At 49.0% G+C, this 17495-nt stretch overlaps 1 protein-coding gene across 1 annotated transcript in view; it reads left to right on the top strand.

The window, feature by feature from the left end:
• fam222aa (family with sequence similarity 222 member Aa) overlaps positions 1-17495 on the top strand; it is a gene marked incomplete at both ends in the record, with an annotated part of 42376 nt that overhangs the window by 13747 nt on the left and 11134 nt on the right. The window contains 2 exon segments of the mRNA XM_080003851.1: positions 11070-11103; positions 11105-11213. Coding sequence (XP_079859977.1) covers positions 11070-11103; positions 11105-11213 — 143 coding nt within the window.

The following is a 17495-nucleotide window of genomic DNA, read 5'->3' as shown; positions in this document are numbered from 1 at the left end:
TGACAAAGTAGTTCTTCGTTTTAGTTCGGGCTGTGATAAGTCTCCCTTTCTGTCTTTCTTTCTTTCTTTCTTTCTTTCTCCCTCTGCACCCTAAAGTAATTTGACAGTGCTGGTGAGTTCATTTTGACCTAATTCAGACCTCTTTCTTTTGTTTGTATCTAATGGAGGACCTCTTGGCGCGTCTCCTCTTGCCAGGAGCTCCGTGGTGATGAGGCTGGGGCCCCGGCACAGTGGCTCTCCCCGCGGTCCACCGCTGTCTTTTGTCACCGAGACCCAGTCCGGCCCCGGCTTTACCGCCGCTGGGGGCCAGACCAAGGGCCAGACTTCCCCCGCGGCCCTCACAAGTCGCCCACAACACAGCTTTGCTACCTCGCTTGAGATGATTTCAGCAGTGGGGTCTTATTCCTCTCCCGTGTGCTCGGGCTTGACAGCTCCGTCTTCTGCGGGTGTTTGCTCTGTCTCACCTCCACCTTCCTCCTTCGGCTGCGAAAAGACAAAGTGAGGAATGCGGAGCGGTAGCAGACGGACAAAGCAGGCGGTTGTTTTCAGGAATGGAGCCCCCTCTCTAGACAAGGCTGAGATAGGGATTGTGTGTGTGTGTGTGTGTGTGTGTGTGTGTGTGTGTGTGTGTGTGTGTGTGTGTGTGTGTGTGTGTGTGTGTGTGTGTGTGTGTGTGTGTGTGTGTGTGTGTGTGTGTGTGTGTGTGTGTGTGTGTGTGTGTGTGTGTGTGTGGGTGTTATGGAGCGGATGGAGTGTAGGTAGAAAACTGCAATGACAGCAGAATGAATAAATTGAAAAAGTCTCCCGTTGTAAATTGTCTATCGCTTGTGACAAACGATCTGATAGGCGAGCGGGCCCCGGTTTCCGCCGCCGCCGTCCCAATAGAGCTGTGAATAACTGGTCTATCTCCACGCTGCTTAGCACTGGCCCCGCACTTAATAATTCATACGGTGTGAAATATTTTCCCTGGTTCAGATATGCCAAAGCGCCGCCGCCGACGCCGCCAGCGGGAGGGGGGCGGCGAGAGGGGGGTGTCCCTGCGGTGCTAATTTGGGGGTTGGTGACGTGCACAGATTCCTAAAGGGGGCTTTAGTGTTGAGGAAATGCCTCCGACACTTTTGATTTTCCGAGCTCTCTGTCTGATATTGGTAAGAGGTGAGTGAGGAACACGCGAGGAGGCCGCTGGCTGTGGCGTACGTGCGTGCGTATGTGTGTGTGTGTTTGTGTGTGTGTGTGTGTGTGTACGGAGGGGGTGAGTTACACGGCGATGACATTTAACCCCCGGCTTGATCTTGCTGGAGCCGGGTGATGCAAGAGTGGCAGTAAGGAGAGGCCGGTACACCTGCTAAGTAGCTTTTGCTGTTTCTCCGGTTGAGTATCGCGCCAGACGCTGACATGGGTGGCAGTGGGTGTCTCAGGACACCTGGTGGAGTCTACTGTTTCCGTCAGGTGATTCCTCCAGCCCCCGGGCTCCGACGGCAGCTCGGCAGCCAGGAAGCGTCTCACGTGGCTCCTGACCTCAACGTCCCCTCCCCGCTCCACCGGGGTGTCCGGCTCGCTCCACATCATTCTCCGTAGCAATGAGCCAGATCTAAAAGGCCTCTGATCCAGCGCCTTTGTGTCCATACGCCCGCTGGTGTAGGTGTGCGCCTCCTTCTTTGTTCGACATATTTAGTGCAGACCGTGCGGCGTGGTTTTGTTGGGCTCATTCCGTTGCTCGCTCCTGTACAAACTGGGTTTTTATGGTTCACATTCGGGCCTTGATACCAATTATGCAAACTATTAAAAATTTAAAGAGGACAGTCTTTTATAATTTAATCCTAAAGTAATAGATTCTATTAAAAATGCATGAGAGGAGCTTTATAGATGGAACTAGAATTAGTGTCTATCAAAGAGTACGATGGAGGATGCAGGGGGACCGGGCAGCGAGAGGGGAGGTATTGCCTCATTATTCAAATAGGGTGTGATTATCATAGAGCAGGAGTCCCTCAGAGACGGAACGGGGCCACGCTGGCTTCAAATACGGCAGAGGAAATCACTAGTTAGCCCTGGGACGAAGTGCTTCCCTCGTCTCAGACGGGCGACTTAAAGTGAGGTATCGTCTAAATGCCTCCGGTTTTAACTTTGACAAATGGGATTGTCAAGCAATGTAGGACCATTAAGATTGAGGCCGTTCTATTGTTGCCCACACTTTTGCATTTAAACGTACTTCATTTGTCTTTCAACTCCTGTTTGTCTATCCTCCCCCGGTGTTTCCCCCCGCAAATTGTTTTGTCGTGTACTTGCAGGAAAGTATGTAGAAGGTGTTTGAGCATGAGAGCAGGAAGCTTGTGGCGCGGTAGTTTAATGTCTCGTGCGGCGGGGGCTCGAGGTGCGGCGTTCGCTGGCCTCAGCGCTCCTCGCTTTACCCCACGTAGCTTCCTGGACAGGTGGAAAGCGGTGGAAATAACTCGGTGTGTGACTTAAAAAAATTGATACATGTTTTTTTGACATTTCTACTTTATTTTCTTCCTATACATGCTTTAGTAGCGGGGTGAGGGGAAACCCGGTCTCTTTCTGAACGGCAGCTCGGATAAAGTGAGATGGGGAATCGGTAATGTTTCTTTTTCCTTTTCTTATTGTTTTGCATCAGTGATCTGGCTACGCGGTAATTCAGATAACCAAACGGGCTTCTGAAAGTGCTTCATATCTATTTACGCGCGGCAGAAATTGGATTGAAAAAGCCAATAAAAACTGAAACCCTCATGAAGCTTATATGGATTTGAAGCTCTGCCTCTAAGGTAAATTCCTTGCCTTTTTGATGTAATGGCTGCCTGTTTGTGGAATAAATCCAATGGGCTAAATCGATCATCTCCGTGGAAAGGTCAAGAGGAGAGGCAGTGGTGTTTGAAGTGCTTATCCCATGGAGAAGTGCCAGAAATGTGACACCTCCGTATGAGTGGGTGGCGGCGGGGAGATTAGTGACGGACAGGGTGGCCCAGGGGGATGATTTAGGGAGATTCAGCTCTAAATGCACCATGTATATCAGGGAGAGAAAAGAAGTTTAAGCTGCCTACCCCAATCCCCATTTTCAACAGGAACGCATATTAGTAGATTAAAAAAGGAAATTCAACACCTAAAAATGCCAAGTGGGTCAACACTTGAGTATCAGTCCGGGAGAAAGGTGAATTAAAGTTGATAAATAACTCCCCGTCCTTAGACCTTCGTTGAATATATTCTGAAGTCATTGGTAGGATCCATCCTTTTTTTCCCCGACTAATCTAATCTGGAGTGGGTGGTTACGGACAACATCTGTACTCAGAGTTGAAACAGGGCTCTCGCTCTCTTTCTCTCTCTCTCCCCCCTAATCCTCTATCCAGGGATCACTCTGTAGGGTGAAGACAATTACCAGCCTGCTTTCTCATGCTAATGGCATCTCTAACTAGATCTTACGGAAAGAGGAAAAAATAGATGGATGAAGAAGAGAGGGAGGGACAATGGAGCAGAAAGATGACCCAGCTAAAATGGGTTTTTAGATTACCATTTAATTATTGATAGAGTCCCACTAGTAAGGCCTAAGGTCAGGATTTGGAGAGCATTTTCTGAGAAAGGAAATAGATTATTAAGTTACTTCAGAGCTTATGTGTGTGTGTGTGTGTGTGTGTGTGTGTGTGTGTGTGTGTGTGTGTGTGTGTGTGTGTGTGTGTGTGTGTGTGTGTGTGTGTGTGTGTGTGTGTGTGTGTGTGTGTGTGTGTGTGTGTGTGTGTGTGTGTGTGTGTGTGGGGGGGGTCGGGTCGCGAAGTTGCTGAGGGAGCTCTGATGTTAGTGGCAGATCAGAACCTACGTGCCAGATAGGCTGCCACTCACTTTTTTTTTTTTTTTTTATCACCCGCCTCCAGCAAGGTGTCTGCAGTGGTTTTTAAATTGAATTAATATGCAGGAATTTATAGATTCTCTCCCTCGGCATTTCAGCTCAGAGGGGGAGAGAAAGAGAGAGAGAGAGAGAGAGAGAGAGACTCTCACCGCCTCCATCTGCACTAATTACTGGGTCTTGGCAGAATTACCTGTCTCTTGTGAAGGACAAACCTCGGCGCCGAGCGGTCGCTCCCAAAGCGGCGGGCGCTCGTCTGCTGGAGGCGACGCGGACATCTTCGGGGCATTGTTACTCTGATGCGCTGACGACCGCAAACAGCACTTGCAACATCACTCCGCCCAATAAGTGTACCCACCTACCTCCGAGTCGCTGAGCAGACTTTGCACCCGGTTCCGGCAAGCGCTTGAATGTTTACCCAAACCGGAGTGGCCGTCCCCTCGGTTCACGTGGAAGTGTGACCGGCTTTAAGGTCTTGATTTGGCTTCGGGAGGTCCTGCCTCCAGCGGGGGCTTCACCGGGTTTTCACAGCCGAACCTGACCCCCCCCCCCCCGAGGTTTTTTGGTAAAGCCGCGCATGAGATCTACGGTCGTGACGGCGAAGGAAAATAAATCTTAAGACTCCGGCGTCCTGCTTTCCTGGAGTGGAGACAACTTTCTGACACATTTGGGGAACCGATTGATAAATCCGACTCGGTATTAAATATTTAAAGGTGGGCACGGATTGTACGAAATGCAAGCGTACGACGCCCGTACGACGAGCTCCCTCCGCTAGATGGGCTCGCAAAACCAAGCTCACCAGTGGCGGATTCTCTCTTACTCCCGAAGAAAGGAGGAGCGTTATTTTACATCCGTGCGTAATAATGTTTCCTCTCATGTTTTCTCTTTCAGAGGCGGTTTGTTGTGTCCTCCGCAGGGACAGCTCGGTGGTTTTTCATGCCGTCTGTATCTATCGCCAGCAGGGGATTACTGCCCGGAGTCCCGGCCCCTCCCTCGCACCGTCCGGTTGGACGGGTCCATCCTCGGGAAGCGGCGGAATGTTAACAGCTGGAATTGCAGGCATTATGAGGTTAAGGGGAGAATGCTGAGCGGCAGGGACGGAAACCGCAGTCCGCCACGAAATGAGTTGGAAAACCGCTCTACCCCGCTCCGGGCCGGCCCACCTCACTCGGCTGTGAGCAGCGGCCCTGGCGAGCAACGTCCCCTCTTTTACATGCCCCGAAAAATCCAATGGCGCAAGTGGTTTGGTCACACTTGAAATATTTCAGATGAGATCAGTGTCTACATTTCGGCTCCTCATTGTTTGATTGCCTCGCGCGCTTGGCGACCCACTGCTGTTATGCATGAGTGGATATTGGATCCGTGACACCCTCCAGTGAAAGACTCGGGAGTTGTCCTTTGGACCATGGGAATTGGGGTCACCTTAGGCACGGCGGACAGTGGAGTGGAGCCCGGCGTCAACAAGTGGAGCGGCTGAAATAACATTGTTTGAATTTAATTATAATCCATTGATTTATTGATTAGCCATTAATAAACATGGAATCGTTGACTGTGGCATTTTTACAGAAAGGTCTCTCTCTCTCTCTCTCTCTCTCTCTCTGCCAGCCCTGCTTCACCACCGCCATATTTATGTTTCTTTGCATTCTCTGCTTTGTCATAAAACTGACATAAGCTTCTCTTTGAAACTCAGGAGCCGCCGCCGCGGAATGACAAGCACAGCACACAATGAACAAAAAAAACTAAAAATACAATTAACGCTGTTTGACATTCGAGGGAACCGCTGTAGCAGAGTCATGGAAAAGAGAAGTGATCCTCTACGGTTTTGTTGGCATTGTGTCGAAGCATGAATGGAAAGGCGTGCATCGTATCGGGTTAAGATATTTTAATGTATTATGTTTTATGAAAGGCGATTGTCGCCCCCCCAGAAAATGGTAGCTGTCCAGACAATGCTTTACAAAGCACCGTGTAATAAAATTGAACTGAAGATATATTCACGCCGGGACTGCATGTGCGTCATATACCAAAAAAGTGGCCGTAGCAACAGAGCATTTAGTCTCTTTAGTTCATATTTATGAAACATCCGCTACCTCATATTTAATGGGAGTTATTAATTTGGTAATTGCTTTGAGATAGACATGCTTTTCGTTGATTTGTGGCTCCTAAGGTTTGTCACAAGTAGGAAAGTCTGAGTATGAGTAAGTATGATCGCTGCCACAGTCCACACACAGGCGGACCGCCCCTTGCCTGGCAGAACGACACAGTGGAGGCCAAAACAGTAGGAGCGGAAGAGAGAGCGGTTATTTTTTTCCCCCCACAAAGACGCTCTATCTTCGTCCATCTTCTCATTCCACAAAGCCCTTCACTGGACATGAGCAGAACGACTGGGGTTCAGTCACGTTCTAAGCCTTCCCTCTCAGATTAGTTTCAATTTTTCTCCGGCTTTGTGCGTTCATTTCGTCTTTTTTTTGTTTTGTTTTCACCTGAACTAGGTTCATTTTACGAATTGCAAATTATTTACGGATTGTACATTATATAAAAAATGGATTTCACATATGCCTTTTAAAATCGTTCGTGGCATTTTCTTTACACATTAATTATTGCTACATGGCCATGAAATGGCTCAGTGATGTATGGGCTCTTTATTTACCATTAATGAAAACTAGCCCAGTATGAAGATGCAGAAATTGGCTGTGGAGTCAATTAGTCTTCATTGCTATTACAGGGTTGCCATTAGTCTAGGCAGGCGTGTTTTGATTAGGAATGACAGGCTACTCAGTGCCATTGAACTGCCAGACATTCCTCACCCTGCATCCCATGGGGGAGGCTATTGAAGCTGACTGGAATATGGAAACCTAATAGCGGAGTGTTTTTGCCCAGATGCCCTCCCTCCACGGAGAAGGCCTTTGTGGATATTGCCGTAGTGAACACGCTAGGCTGCATAAGCCCCAATAAAGGTGATATGCGGCAGTAGCTATAAACCTCTGCCAATACATTTTATCAACACTGTATATCATGGCAATAATGCTTAAACTGCGGGCCTTCACACACAATGGCCTTTTGTTGTGCTGGTTATTTATTGTGCTGGTGTTGGGTCATGCAGTGCTGTTGGCTGAGTGCGTCCAGAGGTCGGTATTGTTAGGGAATCATTGGCTCTTGTTTGTGGAGCTGGCAGAGTTTGCTAACAATGCCTTTTTTTATATCCCAGACTGCGTGGCCATTGGCAAATGCCCCCTTAGTATTTCTGTGTGTTGAATGTGTTTGTGTGTGTGGAAGCCTGTTCGTTTATACGTATGACTGGTCTTGGGTTGGCTTGTGTGTGTATAATGCTCCATTTTGTGTGCCTCGCCTCAACAAAGGTTTGTTTGCCATTGTGTGTGTGTGTGTGTTTGTGTGTGTGTGTGTATGTATGTGCACGGTACTGTATGCCTGCAAATTATTTAGTGGAGATATGTGGAAAGTGCAGGCGAGTGGGATTACTGCAGGACCCTCCTAATGGGTCCTTTCATTCTCCCTCCATTCATGTGAGGGTATGGTGACAGAGTGGGTGGAGGGGGGTTGGGGGTGTGGGGGGGGGGGGATTAAGGGGGTAGAGGCAGTGCCCTGTTAAAGAAATAGAAAGGGTTTGAGTGTGTCGATTGGATTAACTTGTTTGGGCTTATTAAGAGGGGAGACACAGGAGCTTGTTAAAAGCGCTGCATGGGGCGTCCCACAGTGAGACGGCAGGGTCACCATTCAATTAGGTGGAAGCCCCGCCCCGGTTCATTCTGCATGCAGGCTGCCAGGGCTCCCCAACCCGGACTGGTCCTGTGACGGGGGGGGGGGGGGCCTCTTTGCGTGTCACTGGCGACACTTTAACCCCCGATGGAAGCCTGACGTCGGGGACACTTGGGCTCCACCTGCCCGTATTTCTCACCAACACACACGCAGGAAGGCCTGTGCAAGAACAATGCGTGCAACACACACCGAAACACATACTCAATCTATTCACCCATGAACACCCTCCCACCTCCCCCACTTGGTGGGATGCTTATCTGGGCAGACAGCTCTGAGTGTGGGAAGCCATCTCCTGTGATCTCTGCGGCAGTTTAAGAACCTTTTAACTAAAAAATACCCCTCCGCTGAGCCCACTCTTCTTGATTCCAGCTTATGCCCTCATCTCCCGGGATCGATCTTTCCGCCCCCATTCCAAACCCTGCAGCAGAGCAGCGAAGAGCTGATAGGCCAGCTGGCTTTTGAGATATCCCCGCATTGGTGTAATGGGAGAACCGTGAGTGAATTGGATGAGTGAGTGGTGTGCAGGTGGTTTTTTAGCACCACGGCGGCAGGGTGGTGAGTGTGCATATACGCTCTCACACCTTCTCCAGCACCTTCCGGGGGATTGACCCCGGACGATCTTCGCTGACAGGCTGGTTTTAGGCAGCTGGGTGACGGGTCACTGAGGAGGTGCACTAGGTTTTTTGGGGAGATAATTTCCTGGCACTGATCGGCATCTGCCAAAGACGAGAATGAGCCCATAGAAGGTAACGAGATGAGAGTAAAATAGGGATGCTTGCTCCTTCTCCCTGTCTCTTTAAGGCCGGAATAAGAGAAAATTGGTTCTTGAAATTGAATTGAAAAAAAGTGGTCTCTTTCAGTGCACGATAATGCCTCAGAATACATTTGGTGAAGAGCAAATGGAGAATAATGGAGGGTAGTTACACTATTGTCTTTCATTTTCGGAGAGCATAGAAACTGGAGGCATCCCCCCATAACACTAGTCTTTGGTCTCTATCTATTCCCAGCCTCCCCTTTCGCTCCCTCAACCACTATCATTTAACAAATGGACTGTAAGGGAGGGCTTGTCATGAAATTAGTAACCACACAGAGGGGACATAGAGAAAGGATTTTAGCCCCTGAATAGCCAGTAATGAGCTCAAAGTGCCAGTGTGTTTTGGCTGGGCCTGCCTGGGTGGGAGAGGAAATGGCATCGCAAGCATCGAAAGCCTTTTTTACTCCAGCACCTGCAAGAAAAACAGAACTGTCCTCTCTCTCCATCTGGGCTGGGTGCGCGTTTGTGTGTTTATAAATTGGAAATTGCAAAGTTTAAAATGTTCTATCTATCTAAACCTTTCTATACCTTTCTATATATATATATATATATATATATATATATATATATATACACATTAATGAATGGCATAGGTTTATAGTTTAATCATGCATGAAGCATGATGCATGAAGCATGAAGATTCAATATTTTCCTTTTTGGAATTTACAAAAGTAATTTAAAGTAAAAGTAACAAAATAATATTAATAAAAGTACAATTTTCTCTGACATTTTATCACATGTTATCAATGGGTTTGATTAAGGGTTTCACAATTATTCCTCAGTGGTAATCTAGTTGTTAAATGCTTTGTTGTGGTGCCATCCGGATGGTGAGCGCAGGGAGAGCCAACGCTGGATGGACTGCCAGTCATTTAACTCTTAATCATTATAATTGCTTTCTTTCATATTAAAATTATAATCTATAAAACTAAGTAATGGACTGATGGCAGGTGGCTAAATGTTCATTTACTGATTCACAGAGAAAATAAATAACAGGGGACAAGCCTCTGACAGGCACATGAGAAATCATTTTTCAATAATCTGCCACGCATCGCAGTAGGAGACGCTGGTGATGACAGCCCAGATGAAATATTTGTCTGCGCTTTTTGTTTTTGTATGGAAGTAGACTGACCCAGATGGAAATGATTGTGTTTCATATCAACGCATTCTGGACAAGAGACTCAAAAAAAACGTACAGGCGTGAGGATAAAAGCAGCGGTGCTTTTTTGAGGTTGGAGTGGGCTCCTGATGCACTCTTATACACAGCTCACTAAGTGCTTTTTTTTCTTGGAAACCCAAGCATATCCGCCACGTGAGCTAAGTGAAGTATATCTGGATCCTTATTGCGTATAAACACATTCTGTGGCTAAATGGACCTACGTTATCCGCTCTCATCTTACCATGGCTTCTTGTTCTACCAGAAGATCTCATAATCAGTCATCATTGTGCCGTGTGACACAGGTATGCATTTTGACGAATGATATCCTTCTTCATGCCCAGTGTAGTTTGATGGAGGACACGTGAATCCAGTGTTAAAAGCATAATACCCGACACACTGCAGTACAATGTTTAAGTGCAGATAGCTTTTACTGGGGGAAGCTGAGTTTTTTCTTTTTCTTCTTTTTTTTTTTTTTCTACAAACCACTCGTCCTGTGTTTCCACTTGGGTTTGAATAGTCTTTTTTTAAGGGAGTTGGCAGCATCTTCATCTCTGTTCCTGAGTGGAGGTGGCTGTGCGGGGAAGGAGGGAGTAAAGGGAGAGGGTGTACAACCAGAGATTTATGGCCTGGAGGGAGATTGATTAGTGCCGTCACTAGCCTTGATGTAGCGTTGGCACTCTCCGCCTCCCAACCCATCAGCATTTACTCACATACAGGCACACACAGCGACACTGAAAAATGCGCGCATGCACACACACACACACACACACACACACACACACACACACACGGGCGCATGCACACACACACACACACACACACACACACACACACACACACACACACACACACACACTAGCGGCAACTGGTCCTGAACATACAGTTCCACACATGTGGACGCCCCTCGGTCCCCCAGGCCCTTTCCGACAGTCTCCCGGAGCTGTTGCATGTTAAGTTGCAGCAGCCACACTGTTGTTTTCTCAGCATTACCATTTTTTTGCTGTCCATAGATAACGCCATCAATCACCGTGCACACATTGTCCTAAAAGGAATGTTCTTGAGTGTTGGTTTTGTGTGCGTGTGTGTGTTTTGTGGGGGTATCATCGACAGGAGCTGAATGGGTGTGTGTGTGTGTGTGTGTGTGTGTGTGTGTGTCTGTGTGTGTGTGTGTGTCTGTGTGTCTGTGTGTGTGTGTGTGTGGGGGGCTGCAGAGTGAGAGGCTGTGCTCTAAGCCACTCTCACTGTGCTGCAGGTGTGTGTTTGTCATTCAGCACACACAGCTGAGAGGCAGACAGCTGTAGGCATTCTTTCCCAATTAAGTCTTGGGTGAGGAACCAGGCTCATCCAGCCCAGAGCCAGCCCCTGCCGGCTTACCGGACATGCCTATGGAGCTTTGACCCCTAATCATCCCGCTTAACTCGTTTTTTTTTTTGTTTTTTTTTCTCACTCTTCCTTCCTCCCTCTCGCCGCTCCAGGTTGGCCGCCGCACTCCCCCCGGCTGTAGAACTGTGCCCACCCCACCATGCTGGCCTGTCTGCAGAGGAGGCAGAACCCTCCACCCCAGCACCCGGCGTGTGCCAGCAAGACCCTGGAACCGCCGCAAGCCCTAGGACGAAAATGTGAGTGAACAAGGTTGGCTTTTGCTTTAGTCTTATAGGAGGAGATAGGCCTGTGCTCGTCTGTTTTCTTCAAACCTCCAAGAGAAACTTTCGAGAAAACAGAGCATTTTTGCGAATAAGTGGATAAATGAAAGATAATGCACATGTTGGTTACTTCTTGGCTTTTGTGTGTTAGTGTGAGCCTCCTCCCCTGCTCCTCTGAGCACTAAACGGTATAATTCACGCTGCACTTAGACCTTGCATCGCCGCGTTGTTTGGCTACTCATTGTGAAGACTCGGCTGTTTGACTGTGCTGATTGTGCAGTCGTGGTAACGGGCAGAGTAGACAGTGTTTAACGTGCCTTGCTGGCCCTGGGTGACCCTGAGGGTCTGTAAACATTTACAGTGTCTGGTCCTGGGTGTCCCGACCGCCTGTAAAGCATGACAGCTGCCCTGTTTGTTCCCAAAACACAGCCACTGGCCTCTCACAAAATGGTGTACGGGGAACGAGATGAGTCAGGTTGAAACGGCGTTCGGGGAGACTGGCGAATGTAACCGCCGACCCAGGAGGGGGACGAAATAATTTGCAGCAAAGCATCTGAAAGTTGAATGTCTCTGCTTGGTTATTTTAAGGTGTTGGATTAGGCTTTAACGGTAAGCGGTTTACTCGCGTGTGGGACAGGAGTCTATTCCCATGACCAGAATGTTGTCTTAAATGGCCATTTTTTTTACATCGCAGGCCTACCAGCAGCCTCACAGCGATTAAAGGGAAGGGCAGGTCAGGAGCGGGAGGGCACCAATGTAACACGTACTAATTCATCTTAGCGGGGCTTAGCAACAATAGCAGCATCTCGGCTTCTTCACCGTGGGGCAACGTTGCGTCGGATCCATAACCAGCACAGTTGAAGGGTTTTACAGTGGCTTGTATCTGCTGTGGCACAAAAAAACTACAGTGGTCTCGGTCTCGGAGCACCTCACTGACCATAGAGATTTGAGTAAAGATTATAACTACGAGTGCGAGTCAAGGCCCAAAGCAAGAGAATAAAGTTACCGAATACAAACAGGACTTAATGGCAGTATGCTTTCCACTGTCCTTTAGAAGCGTGTGTGTGTGTGTGTGTGTGTGTGTGTGTGTGTGTGTGTGTGTGTGTGTGTGTGTGTGTGTGTGTGTGTGTGTGTGTGTGTGTGTGTGTGTGTGTGTGTGTGTGTGTGTGTGTGTGTGTGTGTGTGTGTGTGTGGGGGAGAGGGAGCGAGGGAGCGAGAGAGAGGCAGAAAATGAGAGCACATGTAGCCCAGAGTGCTGCACAGTAAGAAGGGGCTACTCAACCAACTGAGTGGGGCCCCGGAAGCCTAATAGGGTTTTCGAGGAAAGCATAAAGTGAAGCAGAGAGGGCGAAAAGCAACCGTAGAAAATATAATTAGAAGGTAAAGATGGAGAGTGAAAGAGAAATGGGGGGAGTCCTCAGTGGTCATCTTAATCGATTCCCTCCGTCCAATTTCTACAGGATTAGCCCACTTCCTCTCAGGATCTTTTATTGAGGAGCGGCCAGTGGGAGTCAGAGCTCAAATCAATAGAGAAAAAGAACAGTTTCTCCTTGCCCTTTCTCTTACTGACCCCCCTCTCCCTGCCTCTGGCTATATCTCTCGCTCTCTCTCTCTCTTCCCCTCTCTCTCTCGTTCCCTTTCCTTTCCCTTCACTTATTAAACCCTTTGATTTAAAGATGACCACCGCAGCTGACTTGAGGTTCATAATGAGGGTGTTTGAGCATAATGGCTTCCTTTCTGTTCCCCGGTGGGGGAAAGTCTAGGATTTCTATCATTGTGCATCTCTTGGCCTCAATGAGCCGATTGTACAGCCAGGAGGATGTGGAGGAGCCAGAATAGGCTTTGGCTGATAAAAGCGGGCCCCGTTCGGGTCGCCATGCTGAGCAGGTCCCCGTGATTGATCAGCAGTGTCCCAGTTTGTGCCAAGATGGAAGGAGGTTGTGGTTAAGGTGACCCGGGCTCTCAACAGGAGGCTGAATACCGGAATATGTCTCTTGGAGAGACAGGGAAACGGAGCAGGGGAGAGAGATTAACTGGCAGTGCAGCAGAGGTGAGGTAAGCTGTGTCATTTGCATCAGTTGTCCTTTGCACAAAAGTGCGTGTGTGTGTGTGTGTGTGTGTGTGTGTGTGTGTGTGTGTGTGTGTGTGTGTGTGTGTGTGTGTGTGTGTGTGTGTGTGTGTGTGTGTGTGTGTGTGTGTGTGTGTGTGTGTGTGTGTGTGGGTGGTGCGTTGTGTGTTGCAAAGCCGGGATGTGGCAGGAGGTGGGGATGAGAGGGTGAGGTGGGGAACGAGGGTATTAGAAAAAGCCCCTGCATGCAGATGCCGCGAGGCTGCACAGTTCATTGATGCGACTCCCATTAAAAATCCCTCATACCCTCAATAAAAAAGGACTTAACTGGCTCTACCATCAGCTGGAAGCGTTCAGATCAGCTCGCCAGACAATCAATTTCCCCCAAGCGCACAGAGCTTAGCGGGAGAAACGGGAGGCGGAGAGCGGGATGTTTCCATTATCACAGCCCGCTCTCCGTCTGGGCTGAGGGCTGGAGAGGTGGAGTGGGAGGCATGCGGGGGGAGAGAAGGGAGCAACAGAAGAAGATGGGGAAAGACAGACAAGTGTATAGAAGAGAGAGAGAGGGAGAGAGGGAGAGAGGGAGAGAGGGGGGGGAGAGCGCGAGCGAGAAAGCGAGACAGAGAACCGGCTTTTCAAAAAGCCATTGACCGACTGCCCTTAAAAATATCATATTGGATTAGCCCACAGGGATGGCCTTTTGATATATTTTTTCCCTGTCTGTGGAATTAAAAGGAGTGCAGAGCATTACTTGAATTATAAATCACAGGCACTTGCTTTCAGTGTGCCCAAATTCTCTGCGTATATGGCTGCAATCTCCAGCGCCGACCCCTGTCATTTTTAATTTAATCCCCCCCCCTTATGGGTGACATTTGTAGCCCCCCGCCCCCCAACCCCCCTCACACACACACACACACACACACACACACACACACACACACACACACACACACACACACACACACACACAAAGCCTCACACACATAAATACACTCACACATCTCTACCGCTGCCCTAGATGGAGAGATGAAAGGCATAGGCAGCGGTGGAGAGACAGCCTCTTATGGCGTTGTGCCCCAGAGAGAGGGCACCCATCCAGTCAAGATGAGAAGGAAAAGCCCCGCAGGGGGGAGGGGGATGAATGGACGCCACTGACCCTGGCCACCGTCCACCAAATACACCTCCCTCTCTACCGGTATACGCTCCCATTTGATCTCCGGGTGCCAGCGCAGGGTGGCTTCGTTGGGCGCAGCATCGAGTGTAACGGGCCCCACCTTCTTTAGGGGAGTGGGAGATGGTGCGGAGGAGAGATGGAGCGTAGAGATAGTCATGCAGGAGACTACTACTGCCATGCAACACCACTGTCCCGATGTATCAGACGGCAATTACTGAACCACGTCATAAAAATAACCTCAATAAACCTCAACAGACTGTTTATTTAGAGAATGTTGTTTTTTATTTTTCTCCATAGTTTCACTTATTTTATAGTTAAATTCTTTAGGCGTAAACGGTGCTGATGTCCTTCTGGATTTTCCGTAGTTGTATTTGAAATGCCAAGACCATACAGTGAATGAACAAATGGCGGTACATTTTTTTTTTATCCTGGCCATATAGCGTCCTCATGTGTTTTAGGGATTGCCCATTTTAGCCGTGCATGTCAGTGTTGCTCTGATATCCAGCCTGTGATTGGATTGGACTCTGGGCCCAATTCTGGTGTTCCCTCAAGCCTCTAAGCCCAACGGGGCCTGAATCCAAACACAGGACTACACAAACGCAATCCCTCTCACACACGCAACCGGCACAGCCATGAGGACCTCTGACACCGCCCGGCAGGCCGGAGGTGCCAATCAGTCAGGTGTAGATGAGAAAGCCCCAGAAGGCCACATATCCCGGGTTCACGCTATGTCAGACTAAGTTCTGCCCTCCTCCCGCCTGATCGACAGAGACAACTGGGCCTTGTCACATCCAGCCTCAGGACATGACATGGAGTTCACCTGGGGATTGTAGTTTTCCTAATAGCCGTGCGCCTCCACAGACAGAGCTGCCGGAGCCATTAGTTTGCTCTCTGAGCCTCTCCTAGGCCGCTCAGGCAGCAAGAGGGAATATGCCCAGGTAATGACCTCCAGCTAGAGTTCCTCCGCTGTTGTCTGAGCCGGTGCAAGATGGAACAATGGAATTAGCCTTCCATATCAAATTGAGGGTCCAGTGCTCCGGCGGCTACTATGCACAGAAAAAAGGGGGTGGACTGTTTTCTGTAGAATATTTAAATGCGGTGGTCCCAAGTACCAGTAGAAATAAGAACCTTTAGTCTGATTGCCTCTGAGCCCCAAAGGAGGAGGCGAGGAATATAGTGAAAGGAGACAGAATCTGCATACACTTGACCTTTCCCACTGATTTGAACGAGCTCGCTTTTAGCTCCAATTTGGAATTCTACAGGGCGCCCGCCGAGGCTGTCATTATTCCATACTCTGTGGAAGAGAATCAGAGGTCGCGTGGCTTTTATTTTTTTTTGTTTCACGGGAAAAAGGTGATTGACAACCGCCCGTGGCCTACCTGGTGTACACAGACTATGCATGGTTAGACCAGCCCCGATTTTGTTGTTTGACATTTTTCCCCCTCTCCCTTCATTCTCACGGCACTATACACTGTACGGTGTTTGTTATCAAAGATATATATTTTTATCGGACAATATATACAGTAGTATCTTTCAGCCCTCATCGGCGCATGCTCGGCTGATGGACTACTTTGTTATGGCTCTGGCTCTGCGGGCGCTCACAGGATCATTTCCGGATGGTGGCGTCCCACACTGTGCCCTGCCTTCCCTCTGCCCCTCCGCCGTCTGTTTTCAACGTGGGGGGCGGAAAAATGTTATTGCCTCGGGAGCTTAGCTTCAGGAAGAGGGGTTCTGCTTCAGTTTTGGGCACAGCGGGATCTTGGGTGGAAATACGGGTTCCCGGTTCCAAACTCTCCAAAACTGGCACTCGCACGTCCCAGGTGCAGGGCAGAAACGCTATCCGTCCCGTTCCTGCCAGAGGGAGGACGTGGGGGAGGGTGCGGGGAGTGTCCGCGGCTCCTCGCTGTCCCACAGGAAGCGACACGCTGTCATCTCCCCGAGCCGAGGCCGCGGCGGGTTCACGGCGAAGGGAATTAAGGAGGTGTCGCGTTTCTGGTCGGATTGTTAGTGGAACTGCTTACGGTGCTCTCTTTTTTGTTGCCACAAATAAGAGCACAGAATGTATTCTATTACTCAGCACTGAAACTTAACACACTTTCCATACTTTGCGAGCGAGCCGCAAGACATGTGCCTTGCAATCTTTCAAGCGTAGACAGCATCTTAGTGGTTTGATGAAAATAGCCTTTTTAATTTAGTCAAGATTTTAGTCACGGCTTATCAATTAAGTACAATTTTCTATTGAGTAAAATGGACAGTGAATTCGGTTGACTAAAATGATAAACATTATAGTCGACAAAGATATGGTCAAATTGGCACCGCTTTGTTATTCAAAATCCACCCTCTTTCATGAATAACAACTAATATGTTTGTATTATTCTTTGTTAGTTAATTCTGCTCATCTCCTCTCCCTTCTCCACTTATCTCCTCTGCTATCCCTGGCATATATACTGCAGCCCAGCGTCTTGTTTTCTGTGCAGTGTTAAATATTAATTGGGAATCAGTGGAGGACTTGTCTCCTAAATGATAGAACAGAAGGGCCCGGGCTTGCCTCAGGCAGTCTGCAGGCGCCTTTCTTCTTCAATTTACCTGCAGGCCTGTGCTCCAGCGTTTCCTCCAGCCTGACAGGCCGGCACCCACTGCCTCCCTCCCGTCCTTCTTTCTTCCTCTCTTGTTCTCTTCTCGATGCTCCGCGCCCCCTCTTATCTCTGTATGTTCCGACGATCTCTACCTCCGGGGCCCTTACCTCGAACCCTGTGTGTATGTGTGCGTGCGTGCGTGCGTGCGTGCGTGCAGGAGTGTGTAGGCCGTCGGCTCCCGGCTCTACACGTAGCCTTTTGAGGAAATAGTGTCACTGCATGTCATGCTCTCATAAGACAGGCGGGACAGGGGAGGCCTTACATAAATCTTTCAGGTCAGGATTTCAACAGAAATGCACCTTGTTTTATGTGCCTCCCGCTCTCCCGTCGTTGAAGGGCCACGCTCTCCGTTTCCTCCGTCTCAACCCTCCTGTCTTTTT

This window comes from Zeus faber (assembly GCF_960531495.2).
Source record: "Zeus faber genome assembly, chromosome: 7".
Lineage (NCBI taxonomy): Eukaryota > Metazoa > Chordata > Actinopteri > Zeiformes > Zeidae > Zeus > Zeus faber.
Note: the sequence above shows the minus strand (reverse complement) of the source record. Positions and strands in the feature narration are given on the sequence as shown.